The 24,007-nt window shown below is 37.0% G+C and overlaps 2 protein-coding genes across 5 annotated transcripts in view; both read right to left on the minus strand.

Moving 5' to 3' along the window:
- The window catches only part of LOC130222027 (NACHT, LRR and PYD domains-containing protein 12-like), a 28,114-nt gene extending 15,604 nt beyond the window's left edge, over positions 1–12,510 (minus strand). Inside the window, exons 1-5 of one of the 4 annotated variants that reach the window (XM_056454636.1) lie at positions 12,488–12,510; positions 11,954–12,048; positions 6,858–6,952; positions 6,475–6,588; positions 1,658–3,685 (exon numbers count right to left, since the gene is read on the minus strand). In XM_056454636.1, the coding sequence (XP_056310611.1) occupies positions 1,658–3,685; positions 6,475–6,588; positions 6,858–6,952; positions 11,954–11,959 (2,243 nt within the window). In that variant the 5' untranslated portion in view covers positions 11,960–12,048; positions 12,488–12,510. Of the gene's footprint in view, positions 1–1,653; positions 3,686–6,474; positions 6,589–6,857; positions 6,953–11,346; positions 11,475–11,953; positions 12,186–12,220; positions 12,456–12,487 lie in introns of those variants that run through there. The other 3 variants (XM_056454638.1, XM_056454639.1, XM_056454640.1) reach the window with 3 other exon arrangements.
- A 2,085-nt stretch (positions 12,511–14,595) lies between these two features.
- On the minus strand, positions 14,596–21,141 carry LOC130222139 (gastrula zinc finger protein XlCGF8.2DB-like). The gene is made up of 3 exons (XM_056454766.1): positions 21,115–21,141; positions 20,661–20,808; positions 14,596–17,359 (listed from the first exon to the last, which is right to left on the minus strand). The coding sequence occupies exons 2-3, from the start codon at positions 20,743–20,745 to the stop codon at positions 16,365–16,367; spliced, it is 1,080 nt and encodes a 359-aa protein (XP_056310741.1). The 5' UTR covers positions 20,746–20,808; positions 21,115–21,141; the 3' UTR covers positions 14,596–16,364.
- Positions 21,142–24,007: the final 2,866 nt, after the last annotated feature.

Here is a 24,007-nt window from a genome sequence, read left to right on the forward strand (position 1 = left end):
CTAAACCAGGGGTCTCAAACTCGCAGACGATAGTTTGTGGCCCCCGCCTTACTTTAAAAGTTTAATGTCAGTGCGGGCCGCGTGGTTAATATGGATGGCACTTTACAGTGTTGTGTGCAGAGCTGAACGAACCTACCAATCACGGTGGGGTATATGGCTCTCAGGGGCGGGACATCGGCTGGACGCAGGCAGAGAAACATTTCTCAGTGAAAGTTACAGCATCGTTGCCATGGAGTGTTTTCTTCAGTGCCTGGCTGTCTGCCTCGTTTCTATTGGGCACACGCGGACATTTGTCTCAACGCACTTTATTCACAACACTTTAAAAAAAAGTTTTTTTTATGTTGCTGCCCAGCGGTACATTATACACAGCTAAATGTATAAATAAGTGCTTAATTTAAGCCGGATCTTGTTTCGGGAGATGTCAGATTTCGTGTTTTGCTTTCCGCTATTTATTTTAATTGATTCAGCAGTAAATTGTGTGCAGTGAATACCTGCGTGTGTGTGTGTGTGTGTGTGAGAGAGAGAGAGAGAGAGAGAGAGAGAGAATGTGTATGCGAAGGCTGATTGTGTGTTCGCACACGCATGATGGTAGTCACCATGAGCAAGTTAAAGCAAAAGGCACGTTTAACTATTGGTCCTGAACAATATTTTCATATTTGGTGGTTATTGTTTCGCACGCAGTGAGCAGCTAAGATTAATAATGCATAGTGGCCTACTTAAATAATATCAGTATTTTTAAAATAGCAAAGAGGCAATCAAGCTTATTTTCATTTCTTTAAAACCACGAGTAAATCTGATAATGAGGCTGATCAAAAGAGAACTGGAGATGCTGGAACTGCCTCCGTAGATCTGGATAGCGGGATACAGAAGCAACGCGAGTCAAGTCAGCTACAGAACATGACAGAGAAGCTAACTGTGGGCTCTTCTTGAAGATTAGACAAAGTGAGTCAATTTTTCACTTGGAAGTGAACTGAAATGGCACTTAGAGACTTAATGTGAGTTCTCTCTCTCTCTCTCTCTCTCTCTCAGACAAAATAAATCAAACTGATGCATACAATGATAAAAGAAAAGTAAGGAACCCAATGCAGCCTAATGTAGTCATCTGCAGTCACATATCGACACCTGTCCATTAGCAATAAGAGTCCTCGATAACCAGACTAATTACAGAATCGCACCGTTATTTGTGGGTCATTTGCATCGCTCTACCTGCATTGTATTTTCATTGCCTCACACAATGAACATTACATATATTTCTATATGTAAAAGTAGTGAAAACAAATGACAACAACACAGTGCTGCTTTTTTAACAACAACACAGCAGATAACAATAAATCGAATTAATACTATTATCACAATTTATTACTAATTGAATTATTTTCTTGTTAATTTTTTATATTTTGTTAATCTTATTTTGTGTCAAAAAATTTAAATCTTCTCAAATCTCTTTATTATTTTTTTAACAAAATAAAATGAAAAAATAAACAAATTATAAATTAAAAATATAATCAATTTCTTATCGAAAACCTGACGCAGCCCAGCGTCACCCAGACTCTGCCTTCAACGACCCTCGGGTAAACTGAGTTTGAGACCCCTGATCTAAACTGATCTTCATTGCAGACTGATGTGTGTCTTCTGTGATGAATGAATGAATACTCACAGAGCTCTTCTGCAGTTTCTCACAGCTGGTATCAGTCTCAGTCTTCCCTCATCTGATGTGTTGAATTTCTGCAGCTCAAACTCATCCAGCGGCTCCTCTGACATCTCAATCATGTAGGAGATTGTTGAGCAGTGAGCAGGAGAGAGTTCCTCCTCTGAGTGTTTGTCTGATTTCACAAACTCCTGAATCTCTCTGGACAGAGTCTCATCTTTCACTTCCAGCAGACATAGGAACAGATTGATGGATCTTTCCACTGAGAGATGGTAATCTCTCTTAATCTTGTCCTTAATGTACAGTGTGATTCTCCTGATGCTCTCTGAGCTCTCCTCTGTGTGTGTCAGTAGATCCTGGAAGAGTCTCTGATTGGACTCCAGTGAGACGCCCAGCAGGAACCGCAGGAACAGATCCAGATGACCATTACTACTGCTGACAGCTTTATCTATTGCTGAACTGAGCAGTTCATACAGAGCATTCATAGGCCTGGGCAATTCATGTTCATATTCAAATTCATTACCATCCATACATTCATCTTCCTCATCTGTATATTTTCTGTCGTTAATCAACTTCAGTGGTTCATATAGAGAGTTGGCCTGTAGATATTGATTATATGAATATTCTCTGTCAAAAATCAACTTCAGTGGTTCTGTGTTCTTTGTTAAATGGCAGTAAAACACAAAGAAAGCAGCCAGAAACTCCTGAAAGCTGAGATGAATGAAGCTGTAGACTTTTCTCTGATGAATCACAGATTCCTCCTTGAAGATCTCAGTGCAGATCCCAGAATACACTGAGGCATCAGTGATGTCTATGCCGCTCTCAATCAGGTCCTCCTCATAGAACATCACATTGCCCTTCATCAGCTGTCTGAAAGCCACTTCAGCGAGTTTGAGGATCACTCCTCTGCTGGACTGCAGGAGCTTCTCTGGATCTCTCTCTTCATACTTCTGCTTCCTCATGTTGATCTGAATCAGCAGGAAGTGGATGTACATTTCAGTCAGAGTTTGAGGGATTTCTGCGCTCAGATCTTCTTCCAGGAGCTTCTGAAGCACAGTGGAGGAGATCCAGCAGAAGACTGGTATGTGGCACATGATCTGGAGGCTTCTTGCTCTTCTGATGTGTGAGATGATTCTGCTGGCTTGATGCTCGTCGCTGATTCTCTTCCTGAAATATTCCTCCTTCTGAGGCTCAGTGAATCCCTGAATTTCTGTCAGACGGTTGATGTATCTGGAGGGGATCTGATGGGCTGCTGCTGGTCTGGAGGTGATCCAGATGAGAGCAGTAGGAAGCAGATCTCCTTTCATAAGGTTCGATATCAACACAGCCACTGATGAAGATTCAGTCACAGCACAAACTTTCTCCTCATCTGAAAAGTTCAGTGTGATTCTGCTTTCATCCAGACCATCAAAGATGAACACAACTCTACACTGCTCATAAATCTTGGGCTCCAGATCTTCAAGTTCAGGATGAAAGTCCAGCAGAAGTCTGTGAAGACTGTACTGATGATCTCGGATCAAGTTCAGCTCTCGAAATGGAAGCACAAACATGAAATCTACATCCTGATTGGCTTTTCCCTCGGCCCAGTCCAGAATGAACTTCTGCACAGAGACGGTTTTTCCGATTCCAGCGATGCCTTTGGTAAGAACAGTCTTGATCTGTGATTTATCCCCGTTTGTTTTCTTCTTGTTTCTTCTTCTGCTTGTTTTTTTCTTAAGTGCTGGTCCAGCTGAGGCTTTAAAGATGTCATTGCAGTAGACTGGAGTGTGTTGTGAGGATTTTGTTCTGGCTGTTTTCTCCATCTGTAAAACCTCATGCTCTCTATTCACTCCTTCACTCTCTCCTTCTATGATGTAGAGCTGTGTGTAGATCCTGTTCAGGAGGGTTTGAGTCTCTTGATGGTTGATTCCCTCAAATAATCTCTCATACTTGTTCTTCATGCTGATCTTGTGCTGGTCTTTGACTCTCTGAAGTTCATCATGTTCTGGTTGGAGTAAATCCTGCTGCAGGTCTCCAGTCTGATAATCTCCATCCACACTGCAGAAACGACAACACAAAGAATGAATAAGTATGGGGGTAAAGATCTTCTAGTAAAGCCATGTGTTTTTTGTGAGACAAAATACACAGATATAATTTAGAACCAATCTAAAATAATGCAGAAACTGTCCCAGAACCGGTTTCAATCTTCAAATGACTTTCATAGCTCTACCATGAAACACTTTAAACTGATGGTCAAAATCTACAGTTCTAAACATCTATTGGGCAAAATGGTATAAAATGTTTAACAGTATTTGTAATTTGTTAAATGTAACCCATGAATCATTTGATATCCTGAGAGAGGATGATTACAATTATGAAGGATGTACAATAAAAGACATTTAAAATAATTTAGGATCAAAATGTGGGACCACAAACAGGGGGACAAAAATCATACTTTTGATACAATTTTTTTGTTATTGTATGATTTTCTGTGTTCATGTTGCACTATATCGTGCATTTTGCTATCTAGAGTTTTCAAAGTTGTTGTGATCATATTCTTGTTAAATGTTTTGCCATCAATAAGAAAATAATAAGTATTTGCCATCTCAGCTGTCTGAATCTTTCAGTGCTTCACCATGACTGTGTTTGTACTGCTTCTGTCTTCTGTCAGCTCACTTTCTGACTGAATATCATTTTAGTTTCATATAATAATCTCCAGATCATACAAGCATTTACTCTTAGGATTAGAATTTCTGATCAAATGTTCAACATGCTGAATATTTACAATTCATGGTCAGAGCGAGCAGATTCAGTCAAACTTCAGCATTAATACTACTGTAATATTGCTGCTGTGTTCATCTTATTCTTTCTTCACCATAATGCATTATACAATAATAATCAAAGATTTTTAAATAGTTCCATTTTATATCAATAACTGTTGAGGCCATAATTATTTATCAGGTAAAATGCTGTCTCACTTCTTACTCTTTGGATGCTTCCATATTCGTTTGGTCTGTACCCGGGTTTGTTTGATGTCAGAGTTCAGTACGTTTAGCTAGTGTGAACGCGGTCTTCTGAACTCGGGTGACCACCCACAAACTATACCCAAGTCTGCCTGAAACAGGTGATCTGGAGTACACTATGCACCAACTCTGGTTCTGTTCGCTTCTGATATTAATGCAATCATACCAAATAACAGATGTGAACTGCCAACTATACAACAAACTGTGTACTTGTCTGTGTACCACCTAATGTTACCTTGATGGCAAGCAGGACTGACCCAGTGCAAACGCAGTGATAATGTCTGCTTGTCTCCTCAAAAAATTACTTCTGCAGACATTGCATTATGTTATGAATGTTTTTAATTTTTTTTTTTTTTGCAGCAGCAGATAGATACAAGTGGCTCTCTGTATGTTACCAAAACCAAAAGATTCAGTAAAAGCAGAACAACTGCAATGTGCATAAGTCTTTCCATTTTGGCACCGTGGCTTCGTGGCCATCACCTAGCAACAGCTGACACACAACAGCAGCTTGATGACGCAAGTATATCAGGCTTCAGAAGGAAAAAACACATTGAGAATACAAACCAGCCAAGAAAATGGTAAGGGGACACAATCAAACTTGGGTTCAGTCCAGGTATTGAAAGAAGTGTGAAAGCACCCTCTGTCTCACTGAACGATTAAGTGATCAGGGAGCAAACGAATGAAAGGAATGGTCAAGACTATTAAACCTGGTAGGGGTAAAAATCAGGAAACCTCAGGTAAAGAACCTGAGGTGTCTGACATGGAGGCAATGCCACCATCTACTCCTTTAATGGCAGAAGGTGATTGTGTCAGGGTTTGTGAAGTCAAGGCAAAGTTTAACAGAGGACTTTACTAATTTTCTGAATTCTTCTGTGTCCATCCACAGGACTTTCATACCACTACTATCTCTGAGATGGGAAAAAAGACCCTCTCCGATCACAGCCAAAAGATTACTGAAAGAGAAATATATTGCCACTTCTTTAAAGGCCAAACTATTAGTAGCATCGGTTTTAGACAATGCTTGGCTCTGTTGTCGATGATTTGGTGTCCCGAATTGAGGGTAAAAAAACCAAGAGAATTCATTACTGACTTTTTCTTTAAAACAGTGAAAGATGTCCTTCCAGCCACTCCTGAAATTGACTGCGCTCATAAGAGTTTGGTACCCAAAGTGACGGACTGCAGCCATTTATTGTCAGATTTGACAGGTTTTAAAAGTTCACTTTTAAAGTTAAGTGAAATCTGAACAAGAGTCTGTGCTTCAGTCATAATGGTGAGTACATCCTTGACACTCAGGAATGAGCGGAGCGATATTTTCAGGAACATCTTCAAGGATAATTTACAACGGTATTACCTTTGCTGTAATAGTGAGAGTACAGTCCTTCTAATCACTCAGTCTTCAGAAGTTCACTCATTGGGGTCTTGTCTGCATACCTCAATTCCAGACTTTGAGGACAGCAAGACACATTTGTATGCCATCATCTATCATGACTGAATGTCAGAGCAGGATTGAATGAAACTGAATGAACTTGTGAAATATTATTCATAAAATCTGAATGATCCACTGGCATATATAAGCACAACACAACATGTTTGACAACTGCGATTCAGTGAAAAACTCATATCAGAAAAATCCGATCAGTACCATCAGAGAAACAGCAGGGATAATCCTTCATGACAGAAGATTTTCAACCCTGGAGACCCACTATCCTGCAGAGCTTAGATACAATCTCTAATCATTTAAATCCAATGAATTAAATAACAAATCACTTGCTTGATTTATTATAAAAATAATCATTAGTTGGAGAGCTAATAGAGATGATTTACCTGTGAGCAGGTTGTGTGTTTTCACTCCTAAAATTAGTCAGTGGATCCATAGATCTCTCACTCTTCAGAGACACACAGCTGGCCTCTGCTTCTGCTCTCTTCTGATGAACTAAACTAAAACAGAAAAGATTGCAGTTCAGCATTGCACACACTGGAGTAAACACACCAGATATTCAGTCATTATTTAAAATCAATTCAAACAACACTTTATAATAGTTTAGTTAATATTTGTACAACTGTCTATTTATGTTACATTATCATAAAGACACATTTTGCCACAAACAAGTATTTCTTCTGTAAAAAAAAAAAAAAATGAATAAATCTAACAAATAGTAATAACCATAATAATAATCATGTGAGAATATAATGATTAGGCCTAATACCTGCATTCTGGAAGCAAATTCTGATCTCTAGAAGTGTGTTTGTCCTCCATGATGGATCTGAAGAGTTTGATCTCCAGCAGAAACTCTAGAAGACACTGATAAACAATCACAGATCTCCAGTCATTGATCAGCCTTCATAATTCAGCTGAAGGCAGGAATAGATCAGCAGCTGTGACACTAAAATCACTGAAATCCAGAAGCTCATCACGAGTTAACAAATGAAGAATCAGAGCATCATCAGTTTGTTTAGAATGAAAACTATATAATACATCACATAAACCTTGCACATTTTGTGAAGACATTAAAAATTTAAAGCTATTCTGTATTGTTAAATGATGGATTCTGTCTGTTTAAAATGGTGACAAAAACTAAACACTTTCACTTTCGTTTATAAAGGCAGCGGAGTTTAGTGAAAAACGGTTTAATAGAGAAAAATCCCAATATAAACAAAAACTGGTTGTGTTGCAAGTGTTTGAAAATGTACAAGAGAACACACCGCGTAGTTTCTGTATGTCAATCTGCTTCGTTGAAAGGCAACCTATAAACATTGTAATGAAAACAAGCAGATAGGGACTGTCAACAAAGTAGCTACTAAACGAAAAGCGTAAACACACAATTGTTCCATCCAACTCACAAAATGTTCTCAAAGTCATGAAATTCACAATTATTAGCTTGACAAAAAAGTAAAGACACAATGGTAATAATAAGATGTGGTTTTAAAATATATGTAGAGCATTTTTTACATAGAGGGTGTGTTAATGCTTACAGCTTTTCATCACAACTTTACAAGGTGTGTGCTGGCCCCTAAAGGAATGCTTCTAGGTGAGTTTCATTAACGCAGTTATAGCAGAAAGCACGTATTTGATTTTAAAGTTGGGGGCATTCCTCAAAACTACAGCGCAACGCTGTTTTTACATTTTTTTTCAATACATTTAACCAGGGGCGTCGCTAGACCCAATTTCCAGTGCCCCAGTAAATGCATTGAGATATGATTTACTTCATATGCAAGTGTATTTATTAAGAGTGGTAATTCCGAAATAAAGACGATATTCTCTATGTACAACCGAACCAACGCAGCCAAGTTTTTAATCAAAAGCAAACTGACGCATCTCCGCGTGTGCGCAGAGAACCCGCGCTCCTCTCGCACGCGCTGCTTTTCTGCCGGGGCGAGTCCCGGTAGTTAACATGCGTGCCAAAAAAGCAGGCTACTTGCTTGTCACGCACCGCTCATGCGTTGTAAAAATGGTGTAACACCTTTTTTTTTTTTACTTTGCAAGTCAACAAAACTAAAGTTTAAACAATATGATGGTGATCTTACTAAGCATGCCTCCTGATGCCTCCTTTTTTTTGTATGAAGCAAAAAGGAGGGATGAGGAGTCAGGGAGGTAAAGACTTAATAAACCTAATTCTCTGCCATGTGTCAAGTCTAAGACAACAGATAATTCTATAACACATCTTGTTTTTTGTATTTTATTGAATTGTCTATAGAATTTCATTTAAATGAAATTAATATTTATGCAAACGATTTCTTAAATGATCTTAGCATCACTCCAGTTGTGTCTAAACAGTGTTTTTCAGTTACATTTAAGATTATTTAGAATAATAATTGTACAATAACAAGAATACTTTTATTTATAATAAATATTTATATTTTAAAAAATAAATAAATATATTTTATTTATTTATTAATATAAAAGCTTTAGTAGAGCTTTATGTCTAGCAACGCCCCTGCATTTAACACTTTACAATAAGGTTCATTAGTTAATGCATTTACTAACATGAACTAATCATGCACATCACTTGTACAGCATTAATTAATCATAATTGAACATTTACTAAAGCATTATTAACATCCAAGTCCATGCTTGTTAACATTAGTTAATGCACCGTGAGTTAACATGAACTAACAATGAACGACTGTATTTTCGTTAACTAACGTTAACTAACATGAACAAATACTGTAGTAAATGTATTGTTCATTGTTTGTTCATGTTAGTAAATGCATTAATTAACATTAACCAATGAACCTTATTGTAAAGTGTGACCAATTTCCTAAACTCTTAATGCAGCAACACACCTAAAACACACAATTGGCAAAACAGTTAATTTCATGCTTAAAATCACACATTGTACACTAAACCCCAAAACTAATCTTCAAAACACAATAATAAACTAACACAATACACCATGTCTAACAAAACACTGTAAACATGTTTTAAAATCAAATCATTGTTCAAAACACTAACACGTTTCTTCCAACAGGAACATTTAGTCCATCATAACACATTGATAAAAAAAAACATGTCAGCTGAAATGACAGAGACTGCATTATTTTTTATGTGTCAGACATGCCTTGCGCCTATGCACACACTAACCTGCAAAACAGTCACTGCCAATGGAATAAATGACCTTTTATATGTTCCTTTTAGCCAATGATGTACGCAATGGTGCATTAGTATGACAGTTTTTTCATTCACTATGACAGTTTCTTCAATACATTTAACAAGCGCCTAAACTCTTAACACGGTTAGCACAACATCCGTCTTCGTGGACTATACAATTAACACATTTCTTGTTGCTTTGATATAAAATGCATCCAGTTAACACCAATTTAAAATGCTTGAACTTCTTTTACACACAAACTCAACCAAGACCAAAACAATGTCATTTTACAGTCAAATTTACAAATGCTTTCACACTGTATGTCAGTACAGATAACATCATGTTCTAAACAGAACTTATATAGGCTTAAGTCAAAGTGAACAGCTGTTCATATTGGGAATTAAAACACAAATATATTCCCTGTATTTCATTCCATTGCCAACGAGAAACAGCTTATTGCAGGTATGTAATACCTTCATCAGGTATGTAAATACTTCACCACAGCAGATTCTCATTTAGAATCCACAGTCATGTGTTGAGGTTTTTCCAGTCACATGATCATACTGTATGTTCTAAAAGAGGACACTTGAGGTTTTTGAAAGGAACAGTGAGCGCATCAAAGAACTCTCACCAATGCGTCCAGGTATGGTTTTGCAATACAGCAATTACTGTACTACACACAGTGTGTTTTGCAGTAAACTACTCTAAAAACCTGGATGTACAGTACAGTATTTACATACATTGTGTATAATTACTTTCAGAGCGTCATGCGCTGCGTCCGAAACCGTGTACTTCCCATCTATATAGTATGCTAAAATCAGTATGCAAGCCGAGTAGAATTCAGTAGGCCCTCTATGAGTAGAATTCATGGAATTCGAAAATCAGTATGCGAGAGTTATTCGGATGAATTACTACTTCCGGCGAGATTCTGAAGTGCACATCCCATGATGCCCCGTGAGTTTTTTTATTTTTATAATGCATTAATAATTTACATGATGCCCCGTGAGTGAATTCATGAATGGAAGTGAAGTGACGCAACTGACGCAGGTAGGTGACGTGATGATGACAAAATGGCGGATGTAGTACGTCCGAATTCCATTCATACTTCTTACATTCATACTGTATAGGACGTACTTTTCTAACAGCTGAGTAGTACGTTTAAATTCAAATGCAGTACCTACTGTGTAGTAGGCGGTTTCGGACGCAGCCATGGAGTTGGAGGCTAATCAAGTCCCACATTAAATTTTCTATGTTGACAAGGCTGGCTTCAACTTGGCGAAAAGGCTTCACCAAGGGAAAGACATAATAGACCAAAGGACCACTGTTATCGTGCCGGGCCAGAGAAGAAGAAGCCAAGCAAATGCAGAAGACCGGGAATAATAAAATATTACTTTTTTTTTCTTTTTTATTATTGTAATTGCGGTGCTTTTTCTGTTTGTATATCTTGCAGTGATGTCGTTTTGTAAATAAAGTCTGTACTGCAGCAATTCTGTGTCTGTATTTTATTTTATTCATAAACTGTGTTCATGTTTTGTATTGAATTTCTGCAGCAAAAAACAAAACAAAATGCATGCAATTACTAAACCATACAAAACAAAAATGTAGAGAGGCTTCAAATATAAGAGCAGATCTGACACATAAAATAATGCAGTTTCTGTCATTTTAGCTGATGATAGTGCTTTTTTTTTGTCACTGCGTTATGATGGACTTAATGTTCCTGTTGGTAGAGAACATGTTTTAGTGTTTTGAATAATTATATGATTTTGAAACATGTTTACAGTGTTTTCTTAGACATGTGTATTGTGCTAGTTTTGGGCTTTGGTTTACAGTGTGCGATTTTAAGCATGAAGTTAACCGTTGTGTGTTTTAGGTGTGTTGCTGCGTTAGAGTTTAGGAAATGTGTTAAATGTATTGAAAATGTCATTGTAAAAAACTGTAATATCATGAATTGTAGCCTAAAGTCTTACCCAGAGATCTTCAACCACTGTTCTGCAGAACTCAGATACAACATCAAACATTTTAAACCCAACAGATTGACAAAACTAATTACTTGATTAATTTAACATAAAAATACTCATCAGTTGCAGATATAAAAGAGATTTTTAACCTGAGAGCAACTCGTGTGTGTTTTCATTCTTAAGATTCATTGATAGATCCATAGACCAGTCACTCTTCATAGAGATAGAGGTTAAGTTGGTTTTATATTCACACATTCAGACTTTCCCCTTAACAATATAATTTCATAAAAGTATTATTAGCAAACTCTAAATAGTGAAATCATATTAGCAGACAATGACTATTTATATACAACATTGTTCACAGTCAAATAAACAGTGTTAATGTTGTTTTCAAGTCATACCTGCATGCTAATTCTGATCGAATATTCAAAGTAACATGATAAACACTATAGAGACTTCTAAATGAACGAATGTGCAAATTTGTGCAAAAACAGATGGGCTCTGCTTCTGCTCTCTTCTGATGAACTGAAGATAAAAGTTCAGCACTGCACACACCACATTCAACAAACCAGATATTATTCAACAGTTCATCATTTAAAACAATCTTTAAACAGCACTTTATGATACTTTTTTTGTTTTTGCAAAAACGTTTTGGCTGTGTGTGTTAAATTATCTGACAGATTAAAAACACAACAGAGAGCTAACATAATTTCTTGTAAAAATAATCATATGAAATGTAGTGTGTAAGCCTAATACCTGCATCCTGTAAACAAATCCTGATCTCCAGACGTGTGTTTGTCCTCCATGATGGATCTGAAGAGTTCAATCTCCAGCAGAAACTCTAGAAGAAACTGATGAACAATGACAGATCTCCAGTCATTGATCAGCCTTTATAATTCAGCTGAATGCAGGAATAGATCAGCAGCTGAGACACTCAAATCCAGAAGCTCAAATGAGGATTCACAGCCATCATCCATTTGATTATAATAAATAATACCATACACACATTCACATAAAACTCACATGTTCAGTCAAGACATTAAAGATAAAAAGCTGTTCTGCGTTGTAAATGATGGATTCTGTCTGTAAAATGGTGACACAAAAAACTAAACACTTTCACTTTCGTTTCTCAAGGAGCGGCACATCATGAGTTCAGTGAAAAAAACATTCGTCACAAACACTCTAAACAGACCAAGAGTCAAAACAGCTGCAGGGCTATCAACCACATGTGGAGTTACAGTTTAATAGAGTGATTTTACCTGAAGCAGTACAGACAGAACAAACACATACCTGGATAATTATTCTTCTTGTGGTTGTGTGGCGAGTTACAGAGAGTAGCGTAAAGCTGAATACCGCCACCCGCTGTACCGGAGTGAGTAAAATAAAAAATATATATTCAGTGAGGTAAAGTAACTAGAAAATAAAATGTCTGTTTTTACATAGATGATCTAATCTTTCTTTATGAAGTCTAGCAGAGCTTGTATTATATTCACTATGTATGAGGGTTTTTTCTGATGAGAACAGCACAGGCATTGAGAGGCTCAGGAGTTACCCTGTTGTGTCGCTGCACTAATAATACTCTCGTGTGTAACTGTAGATGAAAGCAGTGTGTCTCAGTGTCATGTTCAGGTGTCTGAGGATCCTACAAAACAGCAGAAAACACTCAGAAACATAGCGGAGAAACATAGCAGAGTCAAATGTTGTGTAGAAACACAGATGCTGATGCTCTGAGGCTCTGATTAAACTCAATGATGCGCTTGTTCCTGATGCTGATCCTCCTGGAGTCTGGAGACGCAGTGCAGATGGTTAAAGCCATGCTCAAAGCCTCAGTTCTTCACCTCTACAGTTCGTCCTGTTCGCCAGCAGATTCACACACATGGAGAACATCACAAACTCCAAAAACACACCTCATTATAATGGTTATATATTTATTTGCAGAAACATTCACTGATCTTGTCATGATCAGGATGGGTTTGGGCTTTAAACACACATTTAAACACATAAATATATTACACTGTAAGTCCACAAAGCACATAACCATCAAATAAATAAAAGAAAAAAAATGTGGAGTATGAACATCAAGGTTAATTCTCAAGCTTCTCTCTGATTTAATTAAACACTGAAATTATTTTACTTGTAACAGGAATTAACATTAGTCCTGACCAAACTCAAAGCTCTGCACTTATTCAGCTGTGGAGAAAAGTCAGGAGTAAAGCTGAGATGAAGGAAAGTGTCGTTTCTGCACATCAAACATCACATAAAGCAGAAGAACAATCATTATATCCATCATCACATCACTGGATTTGCTGTCAGACACTGGCTGATGTTTCTCAGGAATATATCATATGCCTGAGGACAGTAATGAACTCCATCAGACAGAAAAAGGGCTGACAATGAAGAAATAACTGGAACACAACATCAACTTTCCTGGAGATCTTCATCTGTTGTGTTATTAAAGGGACAGTTCACACAGAAGTGAAGAGGTTTACTCACCCTTGACTCGCTCCAAATCTGTCTGAGTTTGTTGAACACAAAAGAAGATGTTTTGAAGAATGTTGTAAACCAGTCACCATTGAGTTCCACAGTAGGAAAAATAAATAACATGTAAGTCAATGTTTAGAGGTTATCAAGACTAGATAATGGGCTTTTATAGAGGAGATGTGTCCTGTTGGCCTCAGATGAAAAGGAGAACCTGTAATTACAGCACTGCAGTAATAATAGTGCTGTGTTCTGCTCTGCTAGTCTAGACACCTACTGAGTGCCCTTGGTATAAAGTCTGTTTGCTCATCATTCTCTAATGAAGACTCTTGTGCTGAAATCATCATGAATCATTTGACTGACAGAAATGTCCATCTTATGAACGTTCTCCTGATCTCTGTGGATGTGGACTCCACTCCTGCTGTCATTTCTGCATCTAAACTGAGAAAAATCCTAATTTTATTCATCAAGCACCATCGAATAATCAATGAACTGTAGAGTATTTCAGTAATATTCTGTTTCTAAATGATCTAGGTCAACATTGTTTTCCAGAAGTAGACTTTAAGTGTTGATTTACAGCACATATGTAAATGTTGCTTGTGTAACATTTAATATCCACTCATGGCTGTGATGCTCTATAATTGAGATACAATAGGCACAGGTACCCATATAATATTGCTATTATTCCCAATAATTTGTATTGCTAACAATAATGCAATCATTTCTCCTGTATACACCGATAGCTCATCACTGATCCTTTTCTCTACTCATATTGGAAACTCAGGAACTGTAAAGGCCACTCCAATCAAGGCCACTCTATCTGGAGCATCAGTATATATTTGAACATCACTGTAATAATCAGTCAAATTTGTCTGTACATTATACTGAGAGTGGATTTTCTGATCGATGTCCGCTTCAGGATGGAGTAACACATGTCTGTTTTAAATGAATTTATGATTATTAATAAATTTGAATGTTTAAGGGTCTAGATTATATGATATATTACAGTTGTCAGCTTGTACTAGTTCCTTACACTGATCTAATGTTCTCAACCTTCCTCTTTCCCCTTCACAAATATTGTCTGATTTATGAATTCTGACAACACTTTCAGCCAGGATTTAATCTCCTCATCCCTCACAGCTGTTTTTCCGTCATCCCTCAACACTGGATATCCAGATGCTCTCTTTATCCCACTCAGTGTCTTTATTATTCCCCAATTTTGACTAAACTCTGTTTCCCTCATCCTGTATTACAAAACTACCTCCACTATTCATTCATCAAGCTCAACTTTATTTATATAGCACCTTAAAACAACATGAATGTTGAACAAAGTGCTTCACAAACATGGCTTAATAATACACAATTAGAGAGACAGGACAATATATGCTACAATAACATGTAAAAGCTAAAAATAAATGTAAAAAATCTGTATCGTCGATGAGTCCTAAAAGAAGAAGAAAAACTGATCTCTATCAATAGGCTAAAGAGAAGAGGAAGGTCTTGACTGATTTTTTAAAAGCAATGCAGATGAAGCTTTCATTTCTAAAGGTGAATGGTTTTGGAGCATAGACTGAGAAGGCTCTGTCTCCTTTTGTTTTCAAGCAGGATTTAGGAACACTTAGCAAGAGCTGAGCAAAGGACCTGAGGGATCTTTAAGGAGAACACAAAAAAATCAGATAAATAGACAGGGGCAAGTCAGGGAAAATATATATACAGGCCTGGGCAAACCGGGCATTTTTTGTCTTTTTATACCTCTCCTACAAATATAAAGTAAATTCTGAAACTGTAATTCGTTTTCATTATTTTAAATGCTTTATTTGTAGATTTGACTGCTTCACCACATTCATTTGTTCACTATGGTACAGTCATTTCTCCTTATGCCCCTTCTTCATATTAGTCTGATTTGCTGCACACAAACAGAGCACTGCAAGCATCAATTATTCACCTTGTCATCATCTTCATCAATATACTTCAGTATTTTTCATCTCTTGCTCACTGACATAGCTGAATGTCTCCCAGTCAGCTGTCTCAAAACACCATATTTCTGTTCCTCTTATGTTTTCATCATAAACACAATCTAATGGTGTAGGACAGTGTTCCCTGCATCTCCCCAAACATTTTCTCCTCCCTAATCTTTCTAATTTTCTGTTCAGTGCTGACCATTTGATTGAAGTGTGCAATGTGCACAACTATGGTTATCGGTTCATAATAAAGTTGAAAAACATATAAAGTTTTTTCTAACTCTCACAACCTGGTACTGGGCTGTGACCCCTGATCTACACTACAAACAGGTACAGTTTAAATCTTCAGGTGTTAAAGGGTTTCATTTTCAGTAACTTGATATGTATTCAAGAGTTCACCCTTAGCTGATGATTGATAATAAAGCGTGTTTGGCATGCTGTCCCGGGAGAGAGCCCTGGGCTCATAAGATACTCGAGCCCGGGGCTTCCTCCCCGTTAGCAGAGTTTGAGCTCAAAGACGAAGATAACTGAGGTAAGAAACTCTGGTTATTTATAGTGAGTTAGGAATCATCTGATTGGTGAATCATGTGTTAACTAATGCAGTCGTGAACAATCATAAGCATGTGATCCTCTTGAAAGTAGTTTATACATTAACTTCACATAAATGAACAGTCAAACTACGAGAACAAGCTGCCGTTTTGAATATACCCGTTTGTGTGGACAAGGTCTCAGTGTTGAGGACTCTGCTTTCCATTGTGAAGCTTCATGTGAGTGCTGAGGCTTCTTTTATGTTTAAAGTCCTTTCCACACTCACTGCATCTAAAACGATCCTCTCCTGAGTGAGTCTTCATGTGTTGCTTAATGGAGTCTTTGCATGTGAGACTCTTTCCACACTGATCACATGTGAACACTATGGTTCCAGTGTGATCATTCATGTGGTTCTTAATGCTAGCTTTGGTTGTGAAGCTCTTTCCACACTGAGAACATGCAAACCGCTTCTCTCCGGTGTGAGTTTTCTTGTGGTTATTGAGTGCGCTATTACATGTGAAACTTTTACCACACTCAATGCATGTGTAAGGTTTCTCTCCAGTGTGAATCCTCATGTGGATGATAAGGCTTTGTTTTTGAGCAAAACTTTTCCCACATTGTGTGCAAGTGAATATTCTCTCTCCAGTGTGAGTTCTCATGTGGACTTCAAGGGTGCCATTTTGCTTAAAACTCTTTCCACACTGAGAGCAAGAGAAAGGCCTCTCTCCAGTGTGAATTCTCATGTGGAATGTGAGGTTTCCTGTATTACGGAAGCTTTTCCCACACTGTTGGCATGTGTACGGCTTCTCTCCAGTGTGAATTCTCATGTGGGCTTTAAAGTCATTGCTTTTAGTAAAACTCTTTCCACACTGTTCACAGCTGTAAGGTTTCTCCCCAGTGTGAACTCTCATGTGAACATAAAGGTTTGGCTTTTGACTGAAACTCTTCCCACACTGTTTACAGCTGAAAGGCTTCTCTCCAGTGTGAGTTATCATGTGGACTTGAAGGCTGTGTTTTCGGCTGAAATGGTTTCCACATTGATGACAAGTGAAATTACACCCAGATTTGGATTTCCGAGGTCTTCCTCGTGATGATGTCTTTTCAGTCAGTGTGGGTTTTTCATCAGTCGTTATGTCTTGGTGTTTCTCTTCCATTTCATTCCGTTGGTGAGTCTCTTCTTTCAGCACCATCAGGTCTGAAAGTCAAAAAGTTGACTTTAGTATGAAGGCACAAAGCGATAAGCATGAAATAGATGTTTCAACCAGATATTAAAATGACTTCACCATTTACTCTCCGTCATGTGGTTTTAAACATCCGCTGTTTGAAACATATGCGGGATAAGTTGGTGGTTCATTCCACTGTGGCAACCCCTGATGAATAAAGGGACTAAGCTGAAGGAAAATGAATGAACTTATGCAAATGCTTAATGCCACGTTTGCGGTAAACTGTAGCTATGAGGAGATGGCAAGATGACATACTTCGCTACTTGTTTTTATTTATTAGTACTTTTGTCTTTGTTTTCTTGCATTTATGCATGTCCCGAGGCTTAGCCGTACGTGGTGACATTTTATTTACCCGACAAGATGCAGAAATGTCATCTAAAAAGGTGACCTGCTGTTTGTCCAATCAGGGACAGTGACATCGTAAATATACAAATAATAATGTTAACCTGGGGTTTGCCAATGTGAACCGTCTGTTAATAAACACCCAGGATTATTTTTTAACCCCAGGTGTAGCCTGAGCAGTGTGGAACGTGATTACAGATAACCCAGGATTCTATTTATCCAGTGTTAGAATGACCCAGTGTTAAACATTTGAAGTGTGAAAAGCCCTAAGAATACTCCACATCAGCTCTCAGGATAACCAGAGCACAATGACAAACAGCGAAAATTGTCAATCATGACAAAGCAGTGACCTGATCTCATTTGCTATTGTTTTAGAACTTCAGTTGCCTATTGGAGAAATGACCAGGAATAATAAACAGCAGAAAACGGTCACACTACTTGCTCAACAAACAAGTGTGTTTATGACTATACATACAAAGAAAAATAATAAAATTAGAAAACATGACTTTGCAACATCAAGCAGCATTAGACATGTGCCAGTATAAGATTCTGATGGTATGATAACCTTGAATAAAAATATCATGATTTCCCGGTACTGTGATTACTGCTCTAAAATATATTCTTTTTAATTGTCTGGGTAAAAAACAAAACACTTTTTCCCCTTTAAACACAAAATATTTTCTTTTGAGAAACTTTTAAAGTATGTTGGAGCAGTAAACATGTCAGGCTAAATCATTGAAATGAATCATTGACTTCTGCTGTCTTCATTTGTTTCATAAACACAGATTTCTTTACAATTTAAAACGGCATATTTGGATATCTTTTCTGCTGGAGATACTGTTGCCCTAAAAAACTTAAAACAAAACATAAAAAACCGTAACATATACTGTAGGGACGGTACTGCAGAAAATTTTGGCTGTTTTAAAACCTTGACTTTTTCAAACCATGATATACCTTGAAAACGGTTATCGTCCCATGCCTAAGCAGCATAACACTGTATTTAGGATCTAAAAATTAATTCTTTCGCTATTTTTACGGTTAATTATTTTAAATTGATTCATGTTTTTATTCAAGATAGACTTTGTGTAGTAAGGATATAACTGCCTGAATGTAGATTATACCGGTTTTTAACCAGTTTTAATAAGGACAGCTGAGACTACACTCAGCCTCGGATAAGAAACAGATTATACTTTAAGTGTGTGTGTTCTATTTGATTGTGGATCCATTTCACAGGTCTGGAGTCAGCTCTAAACAGTCTAGTGGATGTCTGACGTTTATGCTTGAGATACTGTTCAGAATTGTACACACGCACCCCACGTGGAAATTTTCCTAGACTATCTGTGTTTTATCCAATCAGGTTAGAACACCTATATGCGTGACGCAGTTAATGACCTTATGTTAGAGTAAAATTGTTATTGATTTGTGATTGTAAGCAGAGCGGCCTAGGAACTCATGGCGAGTGTTGAAGCTGGCTTCTGCTGATGAAACTGCAAACTATCTTCAGTAAACTTTATTTATTTATTTATTTAAATCTCTGACTCAGGCTCTTCTTCATCTGACAGACTGGTCTTTCTTTGGGTTAAAACTGTATACCATCCCTACAAGTGTCCATTTCATTCAGCACATTTAAAATTGGGGGCATCCACGTTTTTGGACAAACTTTAAACCAGGGTTACTGCAGGTTTCACCAAATTAAATGTAAGACTTTTTAAGACATTTTTAAGACCATTATGACTGAAATTTTAGATTCATAAAGGCTAAAGGCTTAGGCATTTTTAAAATGGCCCAGATGGAAAAGATTTTTAAATATTATAATTTAAAACATTTATTAATACAATAATAAATAATAATAAATGAATAAAAAAAACTATATTTTAGATATTTCTTAGCAAAAGATTTCAAATAGTGTAAAAACAAGCAAGCTTTACTTGTATCCATACACCTTTTCCAACATAATCTTTCTTTATAATAATTATAAACAAATGAACAAATGTTTTAAAAGATTTAATAACTATAATAAACTAAATTATGCACAACAATCTGTCCAGGTCGTTGTCCTCAGCAGTAAATAGATGGAGCATGTTTAAACAAATGTTATTGTAAGGAAAATAATTAAACTATTATAATAAATAGAGTTAAAATGACCTTTTTGAATAAAAAGTTGAAAGTTTTATTAAGATGGATTGTTGGTGATTGTATGGGTTTTGGACAAATTGGGTAGCAAAACATGAACAAAGGAAAATAAAGACTTGTTTAAAGATCTACAACACAATATTTCAGTTCATTTAGGACTTTAAGGCCTAAAATTTAGATTTTGGAATTTAAGACATTTTAAGACCCCGCAGAAACCCTGTTTAAACACAATAGCCCTGGTAATTAGTTGTTATAATAATGATGGAATTCTAACTCAAGATACTATCTGTCAGAACTAGTAACAACTACTAGAAACAAGTTTAAACCCATAAAGAATTTGATGAAAAAAAGGGAATTGTGATCAATGTGTCATGTGCAAATGGAAAGAACTAAGCCAACAATATCACTGTAATAGCAGATATCTTCTATGAGAATACTGTAGGCCAAATATCGTCAGCTCAGTTAAACATTTTTTATTATTATTTGTTTTAATTTATTTCATATAGCACCAGTGTTCAAGGACGCATTACAAACAGTAGGAGAACAAGAAAAGCAATAACCTTTAGAAGGTGAAGAAAATGGGAGACTAATCATACATAAAACAAATGACAAAAGACACGAGAACAAGTAACAAGAAAGAAACTGATTCCTGTCTTTCAATGAGTGCTTATGTGCATTTAGGAGAACTAGGCAGCACACTCAGGGCTGCAAGATGGATTTAATTTAGTATTCTTATTATTAAAATATATCTGAATGAGGATCTAATGACTGAGTTGGTCTTTGAGAATGAAAATCAACCTGTTTGTTCCTGCAGATCTTCCTGTTTGACTCTGAATGTTTCTTCAATCTTCAGGTCTTCACTCTCCACTTTAATAAACACCATCTTTATAACTGTGGAGATCAGTCGCTTCAATAGGAGTTTTTCTCTGTGTTTGGACACTTTATCCTGTTTAAAATGAACAAAACAATGAACAGAAACTAAATAACTTCTCTTCAACACTTGCTTCTACAGTTTCTTTATATGAGAGTAATTAACAAAAATAATTCAGGTAAAGGTTTCATTAAAACACGTATTACACACTTCTTTGTTACTTTATTCAAACAATAGCCCTCGGTTACTGAGAATAAAATAGTACTACGTTGTATAAAGGGTTAAATAATATTTCCAACATCGGGAACTTAATTTAGCATTGGATGAAAAACCTGAAACTTTATTAGATCGAGTTATATCTGTAAACGCTTTAAAACAAACCTTTCTCCACGTAAATCCCAGCGCTGAAGCGGCGCCGCGTGATGACGTCACACACCACGCCAAAATAAAAGTCTTTTTTGTTTAGCTTTTTTGCCACTTACTGTTGCAGTCATGACTTATTGATACATTTCTCCCATGTTTTTCACTTTACACTATATCTTTTCTCTCTCTCTCTCTCTCTCTCTCTCTCTCTCATATATAATACAGAGAAAACACAGAAATAAATAAAATAAAAATATAGATTAATAAAATTAAAAAGATGAATAAGAATAAAAGTAGATAACTAAAAATAAAAAGATGAATAAAAATAAAAATAGGTTAATAAAAATAAAAAGATTAATAAAAAATATATAAATAAAAATATAATAATAATAAAAAATAGATTAGATCTCTCTTTCTCTCTCACACACACTTCAGTATTTAAAGTTGATCAAAACCTTTAATCTAGACATTTTAAAACAATTTTGAGAAACTTTTTTAATCCAGTTCATGATGACTTGCATGTCTACAACACATTACTCCCTATTGATATCTGAGTCTAAATCTCATCTTCATAATTATGACCTCTTCTTGTCTATTTCTACAACTATAGGCCTATATAGGGTTCCTTTTTTTCACATGAATTGTCGTCTCTTATCATCTGTGCTCCATGTTTCCTGCCATTCTTTAGCAATATCTTCAGTAATAATATTTAATTTACCTTTACTTACAGAAGCATTAAAGGGGTAGTTCACATACAAATTACAATTCTGTCATTTACTCATCCTCTATTTGTTTCAAACCTGTTTGAGTTTCTTCTGCTGAATGCAAATGAAGAGAATACAGGAGCAAAAACAGCCACTATATGGTTCAACAGTTCCTATTTTTAATCTACTTTTTTCAACATTTTCTTGCACACAAAATATTCCTGGAACTCGATTACAATTGAACCACTAAAGTCACATGGACTGTTTTGACAATGTTTTTGGTTCCTTTTCTGGACTTTGAGCATCTCGGGACTCTTGTTGTCTATGACAGACGAGGGAGCTCTCTGATTTCATCTAAAGTGTCTTCATTTGCGTTCTGAAGATGAGCAAAGTTCTCAGGGGATTGAAACAATAGGTAGAGGGACAATCGTTCTCGAGTGCCTAGTGTACACTATAACGCACGCCTCCCACCACTGCTGATATACAGCCACATCGCACTACTTTAATTTATTTATTTTTTTAATGCAATAACAACAGGTCATTATAACAAATAGAAATACAAAAACTGATAGAAGGCCACATCGCACTGCTACCCGTGTGATATTACTCATTTATTCATTCATTTTCTTTACAGCTTAGTCCCTTTATTAATCAGGGGTCGCCATAGTGGAATGAACCGCCAACTTATCCAGCACATGCTTTACGCAGCGGATGCCCTTCCAGCTGCAAACCATTACTGGGAAACATGCATACACACTCATTCACACACACCGCATGCATACTGCATGTCTATGGACTTGCGGGAAGCCAGAGCACCTGGAGGAAACTCACACGAACATGGGGAGAACACGCAAACTCCACACTGCAACGGTAAAACTTTGTTTTTTGCATTAGCTCGATCATGCTCTCTGCCCCCTCTCGCCTTGCTCTTGGACAATGCAGTCGGGTCTCAAAGAAATTTTCATGCAACCTCTTAAAGTTTAGAAACCGCAAAAACTTCTGCAAACTGACTGTCTATCACCCCGGTAACCCACGACAACTTCCACTCACAAGCAAGTGAATCGCAAGGACGTCACTGAAGCGGAGTCACCAACCAATCAGAAACGCTGTGTTGCATCAGGCCAGTCGGCGAAGGAAACTCAAACAAATGTTGTCTCTTGCTGATCTGGTGCAAATTGATCTTAAGCAGTTAAAGAGAAGCCAAACTTCTGCTTTTGTGGTTTCTCAGGTGTGATTCTAAGATCTAGAAATAAGAGCTAAAATGTATTTGGGACGGTTGTCAACTCATTTTGCACAAGTACCAGAATTGATAACCACTGCGCTAAGGTACTCAAAATAATAAACTATCATACTCAAAATGAATTGCCTTCCTAAAGTTACTTCTCTACTTGAGTATATCCCTGTAAATATTTCTTTACAATATTTAAATCAGTTTGATAATTTAGTCAATTAATTTCTCTGGAACAATAAGCACCCTAGGTTGCATAGGAGTACATTGCAACAGCCAGATGATAAAAAAGGGTTGTGGCTTCCTGAGCATTTATTTCACTATTACGCCTTCAGTCTGAGACATCTCGTGCACTGGTCCATCCCTCCTGAGAGAGCTCCATCTTGGTTTATGGTTAAACAAGCCATCCTACTTCCCCTTCCACCACTACAATGTCATTTATTCTTTTTTATTTTGTAAATGTGTTATTTTTGAGGCTGATTTAAAAAATGTAATAATTTTTACTGCAAGAAGGCTAGAACTGTCTCAGTTCTCAGAACTGTCTCATAACAGTGTCCTTTTGGCTTCATAGGACATGGACCTTCAGCATGCAGTGGGACGGTTTGCTGCTGATTGTGACATGGCAGGGAAAGACCCAGCACCTCTAAGTCAGAAACCATGGTGCTTGACTGGAAAAAGTTGACCATCTGCAGTTTAAAAGAGAGTCCTTACCCCAAATGGAGTTCATGTATCTGCGTTTTTTTTTCATGAGGAATGGAATGTGAGATTAAAAGATGGATCAGTGCAGTGGCAGCAGTAATGCAGTTGATGTGATTGTCTGTTGTGATGAAGGAGCTGAGATGAAAGGTAATGTTCCCAATTTACCACTCAATCTAGGTTCCTACTCTCACCTATGGTCATCACTGAAAGGACGAGATCTCGGATACAACCGGACACATTTTACAAAGTGTTATGACCCGCTCATTTGAGTCGCAACATA

This window comes from Danio aesculapii, chromosome 4 (genome assembly GCF_903798145.1).
Source record: "Danio aesculapii chromosome 4, fDanAes4.1, whole genome shotgun sequence".
Lineage (NCBI taxonomy): Eukaryota > Metazoa > Chordata > Actinopteri > Cypriniformes > Danionidae > Danio > Danio aesculapii.

Excerpts from the sequence above, each read along its gene's own strand:
- LOC130222139 (XM_056454766.1), bottom strand. The coding sequence starts at position 20,745 with ATGGTGTTTATTAAAGTGGAGAGTGAAGACCTGAAGATTGAAGAAACA. Across the intron at positions 17,360-20,660 it reads AGATCTGCAGGAACAAACAG|ACCTGATGGTGCTGAAAGAA; the intron begins GTTGATTTTCAT and ends TTTGACTTTCAG.